The sequence below is a fragment of the Dryobates pubescens genome, chromosome 23 (assembly GCF_014839835.1).
Source record: "Dryobates pubescens isolate bDryPub1 chromosome 23, bDryPub1.pri, whole genome shotgun sequence".
NCBI classification, from domain to species: Eukaryota; Metazoa; Chordata; class Aves; order Piciformes; family Picidae; genus Dryobates; species Dryobates pubescens.
Window position 1 is genome coordinate 11698192 of NC_071634.1, and position 20943 is coordinate 11719134.

At 40.8% G+C, this 20943-nt stretch overlaps 1 protein-coding gene across 2 annotated transcripts; it reads right to left on the reverse strand.

Annotated features, from left to right (window-relative positions):
- Positions 1-690: 690 nt before the first annotated feature.
- WDR1 (WD repeat domain 1) lies at positions 691-20583 on the reverse strand. 2 transcript variants are annotated; one of them, XM_054172224.1, is made up of 15 exons: positions 20454-20583; positions 20058-20179; positions 16150-16240; positions 13064-13211; positions 11117-11297; positions 9232-9309; positions 8491-8571; positions 8139-8372; positions 7185-7274; positions 5410-5564; positions 4684-4768; positions 3615-3725; positions 3109-3282; positions 1862-2006; positions 691-1590 (listed from the first exon to the last, which is right to left on the reverse strand). In XM_054172224.1, the coding sequence occupies exons 1-15, from the start codon at positions 20467-20469 to the stop codon at positions 1481-1483; spliced, it is 1821 nt and encodes a 606-aa protein (XP_054028199.1). In that variant the 5' UTR covers positions 20470-20583; the 3' UTR covers positions 691-1480. The 2 variants fall into 2 exon arrangements, with proteins under 2 accessions (XP_054028199.1, XP_054028198.1); XM_054172223.1 differs by having other exon boundaries at positions 4684-4771.
- Positions 20584-20943: the final 360 nt, after the last annotated feature.

Below are 20943 nucleotides of genomic sequence, written 5' to 3' on the forward strand. Positions count from 1 at the left end.
TTTCAGATAAAACCAGTGTCAGCTGTATAAGTTGTTTTGCACACCAGAAGATATTCGCTTACCACACCTAAAAAGAACCACTTCTACTTCAAGAGATGTCATTAAACAAGTCATTTTTGACAGGCAGCGTTTTTCAGCAATTGAGCAATGGTCCACAGTATGAGAAGCAGCAAGAGCCTTTTATTTGCTGTATAATTAGTGTCATTAGAAATATGATTGGTAAAAAAAAACAAACCAACATACAAGTCCACACAGAAAGGAACGCTTCATAAAAACCAAAGAGCGCTGAAGTGATCACAGTGGTGAAGACTTAAAGAAAAGGTTGGGTTTTTTTTTTAAAGTATTCCAAAAGTTCTGGACAGTAACAACTTTTTTGGCCACTGAGATGGTAAAACAAGTCTTCCTACTACTTTGCATCAGTATCCTCCGCCACCCTTGCCGGCCTGCTAGCTCCAAGTGACTTCAGTGTGCTGTAGAGTGTGAGAAGGGAACTAAACACAAGATCTGTTTGCATTAGTTAACGGCTTCCATGCAACTGTTCTGCACATGCAAAGGCATAAAACTTACTCAGCAAACACTTATCATCTCAAAAATCACTTCAAGTCATAACAATGCTTCACTTGGTTTAATTCCTGTGTTTTCAAAAGGTGGTACTGCATAATTATTTTTTTAAACAACAACATGATCCTCCTCCTCTTCCTCCCCCTTCCAACAGAAAATATCTTTAATCTTTGAAACAGAATGACTTTTCTGCGACATTGCAATGACCAGACATCGGTGACTCGTGACAGCAACAAACGTGTTTCTGAAGCAAGAAGTTGCCACAACAATTATTTGTAAACATTATACCCACAACAGTAAGTACATCAAAATCCCACACTTTCCACCTCAAAATAAACCACAAAACTTTGACATGAAATACATAAAAAGTTTATTATGTAGGTACCCCATTTTGTTATCTGGAGGAGAGGGGGAAAAAAAAAAATATCTGAGGCAACAGTTTGGTGCAGTACAGAGAAGCAAAGCAATATACAGTAGCTGCACACAGCTTGATTGGTTTCAGATCACAACTAAATACTCTTACTATGACCGTTAGTACAGAAATGTTCTGTAATTAGAAAAATGAGAAGTATTACTCTCATGCTGTACAGTCTTATGTCTCTTGGTTAGAAAAGAGCAACTGATTGAGTTTGAATCTTTCACGCCCAAATCTTTCACACCAACTTGCTCGGCTGTTGCCTCTGGAATGTTCAGCACAAAGGTTAAGCTCCAGACATAATTTAAGTGCTTTTCATGTGCAAACTGTTACTGGCTAAAGCTTTCAAAGTACATTTAATTACAGATATGAACACCCTGTAAAGATATGAGGATATGATAGCAGACCCAGAGGCCAATACAGATTTTTTTTTTAAGAGAAATGCTATGTTCCACTGCAGTAGTTCTAGTCCCTGATTAGGTCCTTCCAAAGAGAGGGCTTATTTCAATTGTAGGAGATAGACCACTCTTTGACAGAAGCATCATGGGATGTTGTTACCAGAGTATGTTCATCCAACCACGCCAAGCCGCTTACATGATGTAGTCTGTGAGCATCTGTATGGCAGCACAAAACAACAGAGTTAGGAAAGCCAGGCTGACTTCAGCACTTACTCCAAATGTGATTTTCAGCATTAAATACTAGTGGTGTATTTTAAAAGTGACTACAACTAAGTTCTGGCTGTTGTAGCTAGGAAGTAATTAACATAAAGGCTAAGTTAGTTTGGGGACATTTAAAGCCCCTCACTATTAGTTCAGGAAGAGTTACTGTGCTGGATTTCAAGAACTACCAGCAACTTTCAAAAGTAAGATTTGGAGGAAAACATACCTGGTATCTTGACTCTGGTCTCTGGATCACTTACAGTCCAAACATACACCATCATGTCCATGCCCCCAGAAGCAAAGTGTTCATTGTCTGGTGACCAGGCAATGCAAACAACTTTTGCATGATGTCCATAAAAGACATTATGTTCCTATTTGAAAGGTAGACATACAGTGTTATTTCATGAGTTTAAGCTACTTCAGGAAATCCCTGTTAGCATATAGCATCACAATAAGCTACTGCAAGACTCCAGACAATGTACATCCCAAGTAGAGATGGATGTTATAAATAGAAGGCAGAAAATGGTGCTGCCACTTGGTTTAAGCACCCACCAGGCCAATAAAACCCAAAGCTTTTGTAAAAACTACCAAGACTTTTCTATGAAAGCTGGATCTGTAAACTGCATGTGCAACAAATCACTTCTTGCTTGGAGGCTTTAAGAATAACTCCACAGATTTCAAAAAGCAAAATTCTTTCAGTTTTATCTAGAAAATTAAATGCTTTTGTTGAATTCCATCCTGCATTTATTTTAGTGTGGTTCCAGCCAAAGCTTAATGACTTTACAGGCTGATACACATTATTGACTGCTCAGCTGAACAGTGGAAATTGCCCAGTGTTTGGTTCTTGGTTGAGACACACCGGATTGAAAGGCGAAGCTAAATTCCCTGCCCTGATCATAGAATGTATCCCTTTCATTGCTTAGATTTTACCATTGAGCTGTGTGCCACAGCCAGGACAATTTTATTGCCCAGTCTGTTTTATTTACTTCATTAAATGTTATTGCACTGTACTGTTCTCAAACTGTGCCTGCACTCCTATCCATTTTACAGAGACAAATTCTCCAGCAGGCATGCATGGATGTTGTTGTTTTTTTCCAACACACTGGGGATTCAGCTGACCCAAATAAGGAACCTGCATACTTCACAATCTTTTCTATTTAACTACTGCTAGCCTGTGGAAATGCAAACCCTGCTCCAATGTGTTTATTAGATGGGTTTGAGTGTTTTCCCAGTATCCAGCCTACAGTGTACATTTATTTCCTCACCTATTCCTATCATCTGGAGGCTTCACACAGGCTGCTGTGGAAAGCAACACCAAATGAAAATAGCAGGTCAACAGTCACAGAAACACCAAATATACATCAACAATTAGGTCTCACTAGCTACACTACATTTCACCTCAACAGATTTGGAGGCGAGATACCGGTCAGTCGGTTTCTGAACAAACAAAAGTCCCAGTACAACAATTCTTACCGCATAGCCATCAGCGACACTGAAGACGGTGACAACTTTGTTTGCATCACAGACTGCAAGAAAGGCACCATCGTGAGAATATGCCAGGTCAGTGACAGGACCTTTAGCTTCCAAAGTCTTCTCATCATTTTTCAAAGTGGTTCCTTGGATTGAATACAAACGGACATTGCCATCCTGCAAATAAATAATACAAAGAGGAAGGTTTACTGAGTTCCTGGAATTTTTTTTGCATCAATTCTACCTGGTAGTGCTGATCTCAAAAAAATAGTTAAAGAACCTGACTTGGGTAAAAATAATTTGACAACTTAAAAAATTTAAATCAATATTAGGTCACACTGGTGGGAGAACTTGGGGTATGAAAGCTCAGGAATGCCAACTACAGAGCTTACTTGCTACAGCAGTTCTTGCCACCTACTACTTCAAGACTACACACCTCCTACTGTCAAATACTTCTTTTACCAGTTCCAGTGTTAAAAGTAGTATACTTTTAGGAAGGGTAACCTTACCGCTCCTCCCACTGCTGCTGTACCCCCTCCAGGGTGAATGGCTACAGCTTCTGGCTCATAGCCAAGGTCATCAATTGCAAAACATTTTTTCTTATCCTTCATCAAGACAATCTGTAAATGAAAACCAGAAACTAAGACAAAGTGCCTTACACATACTCATGACCAGGCCACACTGCTTAGTCACAAGTAGAAATCCACTCTGACTGCTGAGAATTTTACAGTTTTCTGATCTTAAGGTTAATTCTTGTTTAGGAAAAAAAAAACACCCAAAAAAACAATAAAAATGAAAGGAATTCCTAGATTTGGTGAGTAACGAATCTGCTGTACTGGAGTACTTGTGTGTTCTAAATTAGGCAGTGCAGGGCATGCCCTACTGCCTTCAGCTTCGCCTCATTTGGTCTGAACATGAAAGAAACGTGGATCAAACAGTATTTTTAGCAATGCCTATTCCCTTCCTGCTTCACTGTTGAAGGAAGGCAGGCTGAGCCAAATTAGTAACAAGTTAATACTCCAGTGTTAAATTTTAAGGGCTACTTCCTATACAGTTCTGTACTCTGGAAAACTGAAATAACAACTCACATGGACAACACTACCAAAACTCTCAACAAAACAGCATTCATAAAGAAGTCATAAATCTTTAGAAATATGCTTTGATCCAAGCTAGTCTTGGTGCAGTTTCTGGCTTTGCATGATCTCAGTACTACTGACAAGAAATTAGAGCTACCTATGTTGTACAACAGCATTAGTTAATTGGTTAGTTGGATTAGAAGTAAAAAAAAAAACAAACAAAAACCAACACACAGGCTGTAGCCTTCTGGCACAAAGCTGAACTGATGAAAACCCAGATGCATCTGCAGTAGGGACCATCTATAGATCTATACATAAAACAGGATGCAAAAAGGCAAGTCTTAAGTATCCTGCTGATTTATACTCCCCATAGCTCTTATTAGGAAATTCTGCAGTGTGCAAGTGGATCCCACACTAATAGGTTTGTCAGAAACCATCACATTACCGTGCACATCATTATTACCAAAGCAGCTGTGTTGATAATCCACAAGTTAATACTTACCTGTCCAATGCACAGGACTACAGTATAGCCACCAGGACCCACAGCTAAACATTTTGGTTGAACATCCATTTTCACAGCATCCTGGCTACTGAAGAAGGTATACCAAGGTGGAGGAGCAGGAAGAACAAAGAAGAAAATTATCCCATGCCTACCATTATTTACAAGTGCCTATTCAAGTCGTCATCCACTAATGACCAAGGACATGCAAAATTTAACTTTTTGTTTTATATCTGTAATAACCTGCAAAGTTTCCTTCTGTTTAGTGTTTAAAGCATTAGCATCTTGATCAGGTAGTACACCTTCAAAGCAAAAGTCAGTATGACTATATTAGAGTCTAACTTTTCTAACGAGGTGACCTTAATAGGATTCCTTTTTACTTCAGTTGTGGTTTTCATGAAGAAACAGCTGTGTCCCACCCCTTCCAACCACATTTATTACCAATATTCATGGGTATTTATTAACTATCCCACATGAACCCTTCCCTTAAGCAAGCCATCTGATACAAGGCAGATCTCTATCTAACGTGTGGAAGGGACGAGACAAACTGAAAAGTCTGCAACGCGTTTCTTGCAAGGCTGGTACAGCAATCATTACTACAGTTTCCATGGTAACTTAAAACCCCAGTAAATTGTAGCACAAAATTCCATATCATATAAGTCAACAAAACTCTTGCTGTAAAATAATCAGAGCAGCACTACTAGAATAAAAGGCAAGATTTTCACCAACCTGTAGTCCCTCTTGCTAAGGCTGGTGTAGCGCACAGTGTCATCCATACTGCAGGTGACTAGCTGATCCATTTCATCCACTGCCATTCTAGAAACCTGGTTTGTATGGCCTTTCCCAGAAAAGCCATCATTCTCTCCAGTTTCAGAATCCCAATAATGTGCATCATAGAATTAAGGAACATTTGAAGATACTGTTGAGATTCTTTAGTTTAACTCACAGCTCAAAACCAGTGTCAGCTACAGCACGCTGCCCATTCTAGGACCACAAAAATGATCAGAGGACTGGAATACCTCCTCCTCTGAGGAGAAAAAAGGCTAAGAGCTGGGATTGTTCAGCCTGAAGAAGAGAAGGCTCTGGAGATACCTTATTGCAGCCTTTCAATACTTAAAGGCCTGTAAGAAAGATGGCTCAGACTTTTTTTTGCAGAGCCTATTGCAATAGGACAAGGGGTGATGGTTTTAAACTAAAAGAGGGGAGGTTTCAACTAGATAGAAGAAAGAATATTTTTTACAGTGAGGGTGATAAAATGCTGGAACAAGTTGCCCGGAGAGGTGGTAGATGGCCTATTGACATAAACATTCAAGGTGAAGTTGGATGGGCCTCTGATCACCCTGATCTAGTTAAAGATGTCCAGGCTCACTGCAGGGTGGGGCTGGACTACATGACCTTTAAGGTCCCTTCCAACCCAAAACATTCTATCCTTCTGTTGTTTTGAGTATCTCCAGAGATGGTATGAGCTCCCTGGGCAACCTATACTATGGCTCAACCAATGTCACACCTTCAAAATATTCACGAAGCTCTGATGTTCTATAATGAGCTAAATAGCCTACTACAAATAGTAGCAGAGACTATTAGCATTATGTGTGAAAACAGGAAATACTTTTTAATGAATTACAGCTATGAGCTATGGCTTTCCCTAATATTACCATCAGTTTAAATTATTCACATGGTGCTACAGCTTTGCAAGGAAAGAAGACTTCTATTTAATGGTTTATGCCACTGGGACACCATTTTAGAGCATCACAGCAAGCAGGATGCAGGATTGCAATTATTTATAAGCTTCAGAAGACTACAGAAAAAAAAAGCCAGAAGCCTTCTAGCTGAACACATCCCAGCCTCACCCTTCAACATGCCCTTTCGGAACCAGGCTGCATTCCCAGTGTTTTCCTCCAGAAACCAACAGGGTTGAAATAGTCTCAAAAGAAAAACAAGTTCTTTTCAGTGGTGAGAAAGTCTAATGACAATTGGGATGCAAAATAAAGGACACAATCAAAGATCCACAGAAATACAAAGCCCACACCTTAATGCAACTGAGGGAAAAACTCAACAGCAAAGAGAAATGCATGTTAATGGGTGAGAGACAGATCAACAAGAGCTTTTCTTTCTTGTTCTGAACATCTAGAAAACAAGACACCTAACTTTTAGCACAGAATACAGTCTGCCTATTGTATAGAACAGCAAGAGACATTATTCTTTCTCTACAGGTAAAGCACAATTTGCAGCAAGTTACAAGTTGCTAATTCACTTGCCCTTCCATACTACCTACCACAGTGAAACTGGAAGTTAAGACCTGGCTTGTATTTATCAGCCAAGTTTAAATGCAACCAGTAAAATAGGAAAATCAGGGGAAAGAGAAATAAACTTAAGATGTAATTCACTTGTGTCCAATAAACATAAGGTTTTGTTTTTGGCAAAGCTTTTTTCTTTTCCTTCTCCTAATGAGTTCTCTCAGACAGTTCTCTCCCTACAACAAATCTCACCATCATTCAAAGGATATTAATATGACCGTCGTTACTTCCAGAGTAAATGTAGGACTTGCCACCATTTTTATGCACTGTAAGACACTGAATTGATTTACTATGACCCTGTGAATAGGAGGCAAATAATCATTATTGACAGGCAACTTTTCATCTTCACATATACATAAATCAAACCTATTTTAGAAGGGTTACAGGCTATTCAGAAAACAGCATTTTATTCACAATTTATTAAAAAAACAACACATCCAAAACACACAAAAACAATCACTGAGCATAAAAATCACTAATTAGCACCACAGATATTTAGCTGTTGCAGTGTAGCTATTTCCAGGTACTGCTCCTTGAAAAGAAGCAATAAGCACAGTGAATATCCTCATTAGCCTACTGGGCCAGAATACCTTTGGGGCCTTTTCATGGACAAAGTCTGCTTTTCAGGCACTTTGATTCAAGGAAAAGGACTAAATATGGTCATGTACCCACATAAGTGCTGTGATTATAGCAGCAATAGTAGGAATCTGGGACGTCTGTTTCTAGTTCATGTAAAAATGTAAGTTCCCGTGAGAGTGCTCCGACAGTGAACTCCTTAAAGCCTAAAATAAAGCTCAGTTGCACAGTAACCCTGGTCACCTTGTCCATAATACAGTATCTCCAGTAGAAGGAGGCATTACTGGTAATTTTCTATGTTTCATTTCTTTTCTCATCTCAAGAAAGCTTAAAAGCTGTGAAAGCTAAGCTGATAATCTTAACTGAAACCAAAATCAGTCTGTGCATTTGCACAAAGCACAGTACCATGCAGGTGACATTTTAATTCCTTGACTCATGTGACTTGGAAGGGTCTGGCACACACACCTTATCTGGCAATGATAATTTAACAAAGCCATTTTCCAAGAGTTACAATCTCATTGAGAAAACTTCAACCACAGAGTCATTTATTGCAGCAACTGGTGCAACAACTGAAGTTTAACCTACCTTTATGACACGTAAAGGCTTGTTTGGATTGTTCTTGTCCAAATAATTGATATAGCCAGAGAGGGAGATAGACAGTAAATGGTCTTTCTGCCACAAGCAACCCAGCTGCTGATCCAGCACATTTGATCCCATGTTAAAAGTACTGACAACAGAATTAGCACCAACATCCCAGATTTTAGCAGTTTTATCTCCAGAAGCAGAAAGCAACTGACTGCTGTCAGGGCTCCAACTAATCTGTGAAAACAAATGTCAGCACAAGATAGTAAATGCATTTATTACTGCAAGGTTTCCCAGCCCATTAACTTGGTAATGAAATACCACAGACCATTTGCACAAATGAAGGGATACTCACAGCATAAATACCTCCATCATGAGCTTTGCCTCCACCAAGAGCACACACTTTCTCTCCAGTCTTCCCATCATAGACAAAAATCTTAAGAGAACACATAGACATGACTTAAAGGGAAAAGCAGGAACAGAAAAAACAGCCAAGAACTGCAACACTTACTTCCACTGCTCAGATCATTCTTGAATTCTATGGCATGCTTGCAGGTTTATCAAACACAGTAAACCACTCTGCACATTAGATGCTGACATGAGAAATTCTGGAAGATGTTGTATTTTTGACTCTTGCTGTGACAGCAGTTGCTCAGCACTGCAGCCATGGGAATCTGCCTTTTAAGGAGGAGGAGCTACCTATGGTGTCACTGTCAAACCTGCCCTTATCAGTAGGGAGTACACATGGAGCCAGCCAGCTCCTACCTATGAGTTCAGAATTTCAGCCAGACTTCTCAGAATCCTAACAAGGATATATATAGAAACAAAAAAATTCTACTCAATCCTGCCAAAACAATCTGGAAGAGCAGCAATATGCCAGGGTGATGGGACGGGGAAAAAAGGCTGAGTGGGAATAGTGCGGTTGGTGAGTTGTTACAGCTTCATAGGATACTTCAAAATGTAAGATAGTAATTTCTTAGCACAAAAAAGAAGCAGCACCGCAGATTTTACAATCATTTTCAAAATGGATAAGAAAATCTTATGCTAAAATCACTACCAAGAGAGTGTCCTTTTTTAAATTTTATGTTTTTTTTACCTGGCCATCTGCACTGGCTGTAGCAAATCTGTTCCCATCAGGAGAAAACCTCACACAGTTCACAAACCGTGTATGGTCCTGTAGGAAAAAACATAAGTATCAGCACACCAAATTCAGAACAGATCTTTTTACATAGAAGATAATCCAGTAACAAAAGAAGGACTCATCAGTCATAAATTAGTCATAAATTAACCGTGTAGGAAACGCCTCCTGTAGAGAATTGCTATGCAGCAAGTCTAGGCTCTATAGGAAGAGGATCCTGGGGATCAAGGCCAGTCCAGGGAAAAATCTGTCAACAGTACTGCTGTAGTTCAAACTAATTAGCACAGAAACTGGAAGAGTATAGAGTTTCAGGGACAAGTAGGAAAAAACCCTCAGCTGCAGCCTAGATGCAAACATGGATTTCTTCCCATCTGGTCACTGAATTCCTCTGCAATGTTTTTGAGATTTTGACTCTTGCTTCCCTATACAACTACATTTTATACACAGAAGAGTACCTCACCATTCTTACTGTAAAAGACACAGGCTGGAATTCCATTTCTGGGTGCCTGCTTTAGTGGTAGCTTTGTGAAGTAACCAGGCAAGACTGATGTATGCTCCCCAAATAGACTACTTACCAGTAGGAGAATATTCAAACCATGCTAACTAGAAGACACGTGTTAAATAGGGAAGCACCACAATGAGGCCAAGGCTCCCATGCAAAGAGATTTGGAAGACTATTTTTAGTATTATGAAAGGCAGGTTCTAACCTACTTTCCTTAACTACAGATACATTTATTTTTTCCTGATGATACCTCAACCTCTAAACTAAACCATGTAATAGCCTGCAACAGAACTGTATGTATCAACTCAAATATTACTTTAAAAAGAAAGACTGCATCACATACTGGTCTAAACAGCAGTTGTAAGCAATTCAGTTCTGAAAGAACCAGCTTAGCAAAATGCAAGTATCAACTTAAGTTCAGAAATATATTAAGCAACTACATCATTTCATTGGATTGCAGAGCTCAAAACAATTCCTTTTCTAGAACTGGAATGAAATCCTTACTAACGTGAGTGTATGAAGACTACTCAAGGCACATAATTGTGAAAATGAAAAGCCTACTACTGTGTTCTTAAAAATAAGAACTCAGCATTTTCAGTGCTCTATTGCAACAACATTGAGCATCTCTGCCGTAGTATTTTTGAGGCAAGAGACACATCTTCCACCATCAGAAACAGCTGCAGAAGCTTTAGGCGTTTTGTTTTCTTTGCCTTCAAGTAACAATGAATGTCTTAAATCAGAGAATGGCTTAGATTAGAAGGGCCTTGTTTAATTTACATAAGAGATTTTAACTAGTGTAGTAAGAAACAATGTTAAATGGAATGTGGAAACAGAAGTTACATACCCACGCCTTGCTGTAGAAATCATTTATGCTTTCAAGTATCTGCACTCACCCTTTCTGAACTGCCCTGGGATTTCAGATTTGAGCACTAGTAAGCAGATTGGAAAATTCTGTTCACACCACCACATTTCTTGACTCAGGCACCTTGGAGAGTATTAAGAAATTCTGCACTGGGAAGCAGAGCTCAGAAAACACCAGTAGGGCCAAGGAAATATTCTGCTTTTTAAGTTACAGAAGAGGATTAAGAGCCAAACAAACATTTATTTTTTTTAAAAACATGCTTCAGGTTTTGTTCTTAATTATGTTTCCTTGTCCTGAGACAGGCCTTCAGCTATACTCAGGTTTGAGAAAGCCATTCAATAACCAACTTTGCCTCAAAAGGGGGAGCTAAGAGCTTTTCTTATAACGCCTATTTGTGACATGAGCCGCAGGCTCCTTGAGAAGCTTTCAGTCAACTTGCTGCACAGTTTAAACAGAGCTGCATCTGAACTTAAACTCACACTTAATGTAAACTTGAACTTGAATGGCGGTCCCTCAAAGAAAGCAGCACAGTTGTCATCACTGCCAGTTGCCAGACGATATGGTCTCGTTTGTTTGATGTCCACGCTATTGATCACTTTGTTGTGCCCAGTAATCTCGCCAACAGAAGAACCACTATCCCACAGGAACACTGCTCCAAATCTAGTTAGGAAAGCACACAATAACTACAGTTCATAGAAGTTACATGTAGATTAACTCCTTCAGCATCTGCAAACGGCAGATTTGACTGCACTCAAAAGAAATTAGGTCATCTCGTTAATCTCATGCAAGCGCCATCATAGTTCCCTCAAGGCTATTTGAGATCCTGTTCTTCAATAGGAGACATTTGCTGAAGAGAACAGACAAACACATTTCATGTGTAAAGGTTTTAAAATTCAGAAATGAGGATATTCTTCATTAAGTCTGTTGCTTTATAAAAGAAAGCAGTTAAGTTATTCCATCTCCCCAGTCACTGCACAGAATGCCGAAAGCCAGGATAACAATGACATCAAATCACTGATCTGATTATTTAGCCTAGACTGGGTACCATCACTTCTACAGCTATTATTACTTCAAGGTTTAAGGAACAAGATTTCTAACAGCATTTTTGTCAGTTCTTACATCAAATTGCCTTTAAAAAAGAATTTTTAAAGGTGTAATCAATACAGTGGCATTAGCCTCTGAGAGCACTGCTACCAAAAAGGCTTCTAGAGAATCACTTCAGCAAAATTCTAGACTAAAAGTGCCTCCACCTAAGAGGAAACTGGCAGCGTTTGAAGTAGGACAGCAAATATACATAGTATCTACCCAGGGACTGGTGAGGGTTGAAGGAGGGATAGAGGACGAAAGTCTCTCTCAAATACCAGTACATGATGGTGATGGAAGGAAAAAAAAATTCACAGAATTATTGAGGCTGGAATAGATCTCTGAGATCATCAAGTCCAGCCTATGACCTAACACCACATCGACTGGACCATGTCACTAAGTGCCACATCTAGTCTTTCCTTAAGCACCTCCAGGGATGGCAACTCCAACACTTCCATGGGCAGTCCATTCCAGTGTCTGATGACCCTTTTTGTGAGGAATTGCTTCCTAACATCCAACCTAAACCTCCTCTGGCACAGCTTCAGGCCATGCCCTCTCATTTTGTCACAAGTTGCCTAGGAAAAGAGCTTGACCCCAACTTCCCTTCAGGTAGTTGCAGAGTATGATGCGGTCCCCTCTCAGTCTCCTCCAGGCTAAACAGCCCCAGCTCTCCCAGACTCTCCCCATAAGATTTTCCCTCCAGTCTGGTGCAGGGAGTCAAACAACAGGACCACACCATGGTTTTCAGACATAAGACTGCCTGGTCTAGACTCCACCTTAAAGACTTGTCAGTCTTTAAACATTAAAGGACACAAACCTGACTGTAATGGGCACCTTGTTTAGTCAGATAAGGACAACTGGCTGTGATTTTCATTACCATAAGGTCTAAGAATATGGCATGCTGCTGAGACAAAATTCTGACACTATTTTTTTTTACTTACTCAATCAAGTCCTCTCAATTTGAGAGGAGTGAAAGAAGAGGGAGAATTGTCTTGTGATTCTCTCTTCCTACTCTATCAGAATTAGACAAAAAAAAATTCCACTAAAAGGCATACTAAACAGCTATCATTGAACATAATACCTGCCTCTTAAAACCAAACAAGTCCCACACCATTTTTAAACTGAGCAACTCTAACAGCTCTGTATTTTCCAAGTAGTTTCACAGCTGTCATATATTGCATAAAGAATTATGCTGCAGAACAGCACAACCTGAAGCCTAAACAGGCAACAAGCCATGATTTTCTAAAGAGCCAGCCTTGTGAAAATACAGAGGTTTACAGTATGTGTGTTGTATGCATGTGTATGTAAATACACACACACAGAAACACGTAAGAATTACTCACTTTTCCCTTCCTTCTCCAACCACAGCAATTCTCTTGCTGTCTTCAGTCCAGGCAAGGTCCTTTATTTTTCCTGCAAATGGCTGATATTCATACTTCAGTAGATGCTCCTTCTGTGTTGTATCCCAGATTCTCAGCTTTCCAGAGACATCTGCCATAACAAAACAGAATTACTGTTGTTTCAGCACAAGTTGGTCACGTCTCAGTAATCTGCTAGGATACAGACTTTCAGCTACACTGAACACTTGCATTAGAGACCTATTAGCTTACCCTATTATAAACCCTACAAATCACCTCATTTAGGAATAATGAAGACTACACCTGTTTCACTGAATTATGCTTTTAGCCAGACATGCAGCAATAAATGTGACAGAGAAAACTTTTACAGATACGTGAAGAAACTGCACAGCAAGAGAGTAAGAACTCTACTGCTATCAGCTGGTATGTGGCAAGAATCTGTCACACCAAAAGGCCCAGCCAACTCAAACCAGTGTCCCCTCCCCAGAAGCTACAAGACAGCTTACCCACCTGCACTGGGAAGCAAGCTACTCTACATCTACAGAGAGAGCAATCTGGTGGACAGTGGCTGACACTAAAATTTGTATCTCAGCTTTTCTGTACCTGCAAAGCAAACCTGTTTTGCATACAAATACCAGGTGTATGCAGACATAGACTTCTCATAGCACTTGATTCATGCACACTCACTGGCATACTTTTTCTATACAGAAGCATGTATGCACTTAGTCCAAGTATCCACATGCAACATTATCTGGATTATCATAAAGGAATCTAACAGACTATTAAAAATTGGTAATGTCACTAGCAGCAAGCACAGCACAGGTCATAGCAATTTAAGACTTAATACAATGACATTCTCCTTGCTCACTCTTTTCTCTCAGCAGCCTTAAAGCTTGCTTGTATTTAGAGCAATTACTGTGGGGCAGTATTTTAACCAGAGGAATTGTTCCATACAAAGACAGACTTGCAAATCTCTAATGAAACTCATGCAAATTCTGTGTGTATTGGACCCTCAGAGAAGTCCCTGTGCTAAAATATAAACCTCTCACCTCTGCAGAACATTTGAGTTATGTTCCCTGTTTACTGGTGCATCTTTGCAGTTCAATTTAAACATATAGCAACCCTGTATCTTTGGGACCTCATGGACTCCTCTCTACTGCTAAGAGGACAGATGCAGAATCCTTCATTTTACTTAGAGAATTTACTATTGAACCAGAATTTTAATGTGGACTTCAAAACCTAATTGTTTGCTCCATCTATTAATAGATAGGCTACATACAGGTTTAACTTTGTGGTATCTCCCATTACTACATCTGCTATGGCTGCAAGAAACCACCATAAAAGCCACAAAGCTTATTGCCAAGGGTCTGTCTCACCAAGCACATGAAATATTAATGCAGGTTGCACAGCTAATGCAGATTTATAGACAGAGAAATGAATCTTATATGTTATACTTAGAAACAGCTTAAACAGCCTGGTGCTATCTTCAGACCCCATGCTCAGCAGTATCATAAAACTATTTATAAATGACATGCAGAAGACACTTTTTAAGGGAAATATTGCAGCCTAGACTCATTGACTTGGGTATGACAAGACAACTTCTGAAATAAGCCAGCTAAACACTCTGCCAGGAATAAGGAGCTTCCTTAAGATGACCATTAATGAACACCTTCACAGATCAGGTTGTGTTTATATTATTATACAAAGCTGCAAGGACAAAGGAGATGGTTATTCTGAGGGTTAAGTACAGCACAAACCAAGAACATCAAGTCTGTAGAATAAAGACTACAAACTGGATCTGAAGAAGGTATTCAATTTGACATATGGTTCACACACAAAACTGAGCCAAGAAAATCCTGGCTCTGGTTGGTTCCTTTCAGACAGGGAGAAAAAAACATTTACAAAAAATGCTATGCTATCACTGCTCTTAAAGGTTCCTCATTACTCAGAGGACACATAGTCTAATATTGCTTTCTGAGACTCAGCAAGCCAAAAAGGATAGAGCATTTTTAAAAGCATTGTTCCCTTTAAATTGCCAAGAGAAAAATTCCCATTCTGCCAAGAGCTGTACCCAAGCCTGGACTCAGCTTCTAAGGGGGACATATTCAGAATGCTTTATTTTCAGGTATATTACTTACAAATTATTTCTAATATTTAGACATATTACTTTCTTTTGAAGCATTTCTAACTGACAATGGGAAGCTGATATAAAATCCATAGATTAACTGCAATTACTTTTTTAAAATGAAACTTTAGTATGGTATTAATCAACTGTATACTAGTACTCCTGAAGAACAGATCAATTGTTTGAAGCAAGCTTCTGTTAAAAAGGGTTTGGTTAGTTCTTTGAGTCAGAAACTGAAACCATTTCTCCCAATAATCCATGAAAATCAAGATCAAGCTGTAGAAATTCACATCACCCATTCTCAGACTATTAATTCATGTGCGTTACATGAAAACTAAGAATCAGCCTCATTCCCTGCTAACTTACCAAAGAAAGCTGTTTTACTTCAGTTTACAAGTGTAAGAAAATCATGGTAAGCCTTGCCAAGTTCAGTCAGGAAGAAAGGAGGAGGGGGGAAAACCCAACCAATACCAACAAAAGAGTAAGTATACCCTCTTCTAGAATCCCCTCTCCTGCTCCCAGAGTATCACAGTTTGTTAATAAACAGAAACAACAGTCCTCTGTTTCAGCAGTAACTTTTCATTCTGCTGCATGTACACCAGCAATTCGTTACACTAATATTTGTTCTCTTAATTTAATGAATATTAAATTCTTAGCTTCAGACAAAGTATTGAAGTTCATTTTCAGAAGTTTTTTTGTTTGTTTTAAATAATTTTTTTAAATACCAAGAATGTCACTAAACTCACTGCTTTAGAAAGAGGGCAGAGAAACAACCACAGAAAAGATTCCTCCCTCAGGCATCTACATGTAATTTCACTGAAGCACATCACACTGTGTATGTTCTGCAGATAAATGTGAAGCATTAGTAGTTTTGCCAGTAAGTTTTGCACTGAGCACTTCAACAGCTCTGTCCACAGATCTCATGCAGCACACAGAGATACTTTACCTCCAGATGCTATGTAGAATCCACTGGGAGCATACTTGGCAACTACAACCTGATGGGCATGCTCAGTGTAGATGTCAGCAATTGCAGGATTCTAGTTTAAAAGGTTAAAAAAAAGAGTTACTAAGCTGTATTTTTTCGTTTTCTAAGGAAAAAAAAAATCAGACATTCCAAGATAATATTCAGAACTTGTCCTCATGCTCCTTCCCTCTGTCCTTCCCTTCTGGCTTAAGTTCATCTAAAACTGAGAAGCACAGTGTAGATTGCACAACACTGCTGACCAGTATTAGAAAAACACCAGGCTGATTTCTAGCAACTGAGAAAGTATTTCCTTTAACAGCTGTGACCCTTTCCTCTCCAATGCCACATGAAAGGCAGAAAACCACTCTCCAAAATAACAGGCCAAGGACTGGGCTTCCTTTTTTATGGGGGAGGCCCAGGTAAGGCACTTCCCCAAGCAGAATACTGAACATAAGCTGTGCTTTGCAAAACAGATCCAGAAGTTCCACTATAGCTGAGTGCAAGAATTAAGCATGCAGTTAACCAGATTGCATGGCTGTTAATCACCACCATGTACTCAAGATTATTCAGTAACCAATGAGGGGTGCAAGGCTTGCTCTTTGTTGCCAGTTGCAATCCAGTTAAAAAGTTAATAGACTAGCACAGGAAAAGATGTTTTCCCTAGAATCAACAGTTGTAGTGGGATTCTGAAAGAAACCCACTGCCACTCCATCACAATTTTCTCTCTTCAGCCTTCAACATTTTTTCAGATGCTTAAGGCAGGACAATAGAAATGACTCAGTGGCTTAGCATATCAGCAGTGCTACACTACAGAGGTGCCATACAAATTTAAAAAAGGATGACACCAAGGCAAAATCTTCTCTCAATATTAATTGTATATAAAAAAAAGGCATTCTGAACCCTTTCCAAATAGAGTGCATATATGTTGCTACTGTAATACTTTGCTCTTTAGAATGTTTTTTTTTTTTTCCTGTCAGTTATCCTCCTGCTCCAGAAACTTGACTCACATGGTTCATTTTAACTGCTAGAATTAATACAGATTTATTCAACCAAACCAGAAAGAACACCTGATGTTATGGTATGACTCAGCCATCCAATCAGGAAAAACTAAAACACCCGCTCTGTGTTAGAAAGCAGACAGACTCCTGCTTTCAGGAGCAGTTCTGGCTGTTCCCTCTCAGGAGACACAGCTTACTCACACAAGAAGCAGCTCTTTTTCACTGCTTCCGTGCACTGCTTGAGTGCATTACAGCTCTACTTAAGTCACAATCATCTACATTTACAGCATACATGTCACTCTCTATTTTGTGTGCAACTGGATTTTATCTCAGCAAGATCATGTTTTCCCCATGCTACAGCTGCATGACCTGAAAGTTCAGGGAGCTCAAACACCTCCAGGTTTCATTAGTAGTGGCATACACTGGAAGCTGCTATTTTAAAGTAAGAATTTCCAAGAGTCCAGGAAGCTAAGATGAGAGGCTGGATTCAACACACTGACTTAAAAGGTTAAGTAAGAGTCCTAAATTTAAGACAGAGTAAATAAATTCAGGAAAGCAGGTGATAATTTAGAGCTGCCAATTTAAATGCTGTTTATTTGATAATATTATTTCTGCTTACAAGGTTAGTTTAACTTGTATGCCTTTCTTATCAAGGCCCAAAATACTGCACTTCTAAAGAGATTTTAGGGTAAGATTATGTGGCTTGCTAGGATAAATGCAGTACCTAATGCTAGATTCAACAAGAGTGAGCTTATGTGGCTTATTTCAAACACTGAAACCAGAGACACATATGAAAGTGAGCAGTTGAAGCTCCAAGCTTCAAAGTAGGTTTAAACCCAAGAAAACAATACAATATTAATGATGTATGAAACCTTACAAACATCACCAATCCTTTTGGCTTTCCCAGAACTGTTCCAGGACTTTTTCTTGTTAAAGGAAGCCTCTAGCTCATGCTAGCGACTGAGCATTAATCCTTGAACTCTATATTCATCACTACTGACTAGGTATAGTAGATAACTTCTGACTTGAGACAGGCAATTGCATTTTGATGACCTGTTTTTTTAATTAGAGCACAAGCACCCCATTGGAGGGCTGTTCACAGAGGGATTACCCACCAGCCTCCCAGTATTCCACTGGCTTGCTGCAAACTACTATACAGGCTTCTAGACTATTCAAAGAAGGCAGAGCTCTCAACTAGGAGCAGACATCTCCATGATGGGTTATGAACAATCTGCAATGTTCTCCAACACGTAAACCATAGCACAAGCTCTGGTGAGTCCATGTCAGTGCTACAATACATTCTGTAGCTGTCTGCAGAGCATCACCTGTCAATTATTAACAGCAGCAGACTCTAAGGTAAGTTTGTGTACTGACATCAATTACACCATAAACCTGCAGGGTTTATGACTTCTATTCTCAACGTCCTTTGAGCATTTAAGCAGTCTAAATTTGAACTCCCACAATCCCACCTTGCCTGTACCCAGATCATGCCATGCACTTTATGTTCTGGCTCACGCTGGGACTAATGCTTGCACTGGGCAAATCTTCAGCAAGCTAATTCAGGAAGATAAAAGCAAGTTGTTTTCTTTCAATTTGACCCCCAAAATAGGGCCAGAGGAGCACTAATGACATTGCAAGGGAGGAGGAGATTACAAGCCATAGCTTGAGCAAAAACTGTAACTTAAGCAGAGTGGCTTTTCTCTCTTCTCTCATCACACTGTGTGCCACTACAGTGGTTAATTGGAGCTTCTGGTTTCAGAAAACTGAACTTTTCTTGACACCAAGAATGAAACACTAGTATAACAACATTATACTGAGACACTGAAACCAGAGTGCAAGCTCATTTTGGCTTTCAGTGGATGAATTTAAACTGATACCAAGCAAGAAATTTGCAAAGAATTAAGTTATTAGTGGCATTTCTGTACTAAAGCATGACAATGAAGAAATGTCTGACTATAGGAGGGGGCATAAGATAAATCAGGAAAACAGCTCATAGAAGTTCAGCTTACAAAGGTGATTTACAGAAGCAGTCATAAACAAATCCATTGTTGTGGAGACCTAAAAATTCCAGAGGGGTATGACCTGCCTTCCCTGCAGCTCTCCCCACTGCATGCCAAATCTGCAGCAAGAGGAAAGTGAATTTATGAAATGACTTCCCAAAAACCAAGCAGTTACTTTGAAAGGAGGTATTTTTTTCTAATCCAGCCTTGACATGTAATGCTTCCTCCATACTTCATCCAAGGGATGCCATCTTTGATAAGAAATTATTTAAGTAACTCACTTTTCTGTTGTTACCACCAGAGAAGAAAAATCCCACACCTCCACATCACTGAAAACATTAACTGGGGCATTCTAATATTTAATTGGTGAGAAAAGGTCCCTGTGGCCAGGACTTAGAATTCAACCTGCAGACAGCTTGCTACAGAGTCAAGCAACTAGCAACTGGTTGGATTCCTGAAGTGTGCGGTGGGGAGAAAAAAGCTACAGACATAAGGGTTTACAAGTATTTCCACACTTCTCCTATCAGCTAAAGGCCAAATACAGAAAACGGGAGAGTTCATTTATCAGGCAAGTACTCAACTACATAATAGCTTAAGAAGACAAACAGGGCCAACCAGAATATACCTGTCTCTCGTCTATAAACCGGCTGCAAAGCCGGGGAGAGGGCCGCACGTTTTACTGAGATTTCCTACAGGTTTTTACAGTCGCTGCCCATGGTTTTATGCCTGAGTCATGCATCCTGCTCATTCCCCTGCTGCTGATCACAGATCTATGACCTCAATGGAAATCACTAAGTGTGAACCAAGCTCTCGCAGAAGAGGGGCTGCGAAAAAAACCCGAAACTTAGCGAAAGCTCTATACTGTGAAACATAATAAATTAGGATACATTACATCAATGTTTCTGATGACGACACATTTTCCATTGGTATAAAGAAAATTGTTGCCCTTAGGGTCACCTCCGATAATTTTGGAAACGCCTCGTTCAACCTGCGGGAGGCTGGCAAACACTTTTTCTGTGGGAAAAGCAGAAAGGAGGGGGAATAAAAACCAAAAGCCCGGTTAATTTCCGCCCGCTCCCGGGCACAGCCGAGTAGACAACCGCCCTGCCGGCAGGCGCGGTCACTTGTTGCTGTCAGCGGGCTGAGGATCCGCCGGCTCCGCGCCCACCTCTGGGCCAGCGGTCCCTCGCCGGCGGGGCTCCCCACCGCCGCCGCCACCCTGATTCCCTCCCTAGCCCGGCACCATGCCGCTCCGGCCCCCTCCCGCTCCGCCTCGCCGGGAGCTTACTGATCTCGTACGGCATCTTCGCCCACTTGTTACTGCGGCGGGCGGTGGCGCTGGGAAGGAAGGGCTGGGAAGGGCGGCGAGCGCAGCCCCGCGCAGCGCAGGCGGACCGGCCTCTCGCTCTCCCGCCGCCGCCGCCTCAGCCCCGCGGCACCCAGCGGCACGAACCAGGAAGCAGCCGCGCGGCCCGCCGCTCTCCCCTGCCTTTGACCATATATAGTCAACTCGGCTAGCGCCGCGCCGCTCCCCGCCAGCCCGCGCCCCACTCCCTCCCCCGGAAATGCCGTCGGCTCGGACGGGCCCGGCGGGGGCTGCACTGGGGCGGCTACAGGAGCCGGCCCCGCCCCAGCAGGCAGCTGTGCGCAGGCCGCGGCTGGCGGGCGGAATAGCCACGACGGGCGCCACACGGCGGCTCTGCCCGGCCTCCGGGTGGGCGCCGCCGGGCGGGCTGCGCATGCGTGGGCCCGTCCCATCCCCAGTGTGGGGCTCCGCG

Bases quoted from the DNA above. Each gene is read 5' to 3' on its own strand.
- WDR1 (XM_054172223.1), bottom strand. The intron at 5,565-7,184 runs ATCCTTTGAATG...TATGATGCACAT, and splicing joins GTAACGACGGTCATATTAAT to TATTGGGATTCTGAAACTGG. The intron at 2,007-3,108 runs GTAAGAATTGTT...CCTTTCAAATAG, and splicing joins GTGTCGCTGATGGCTATGCG to GAACATAATGTCTTTTATGG.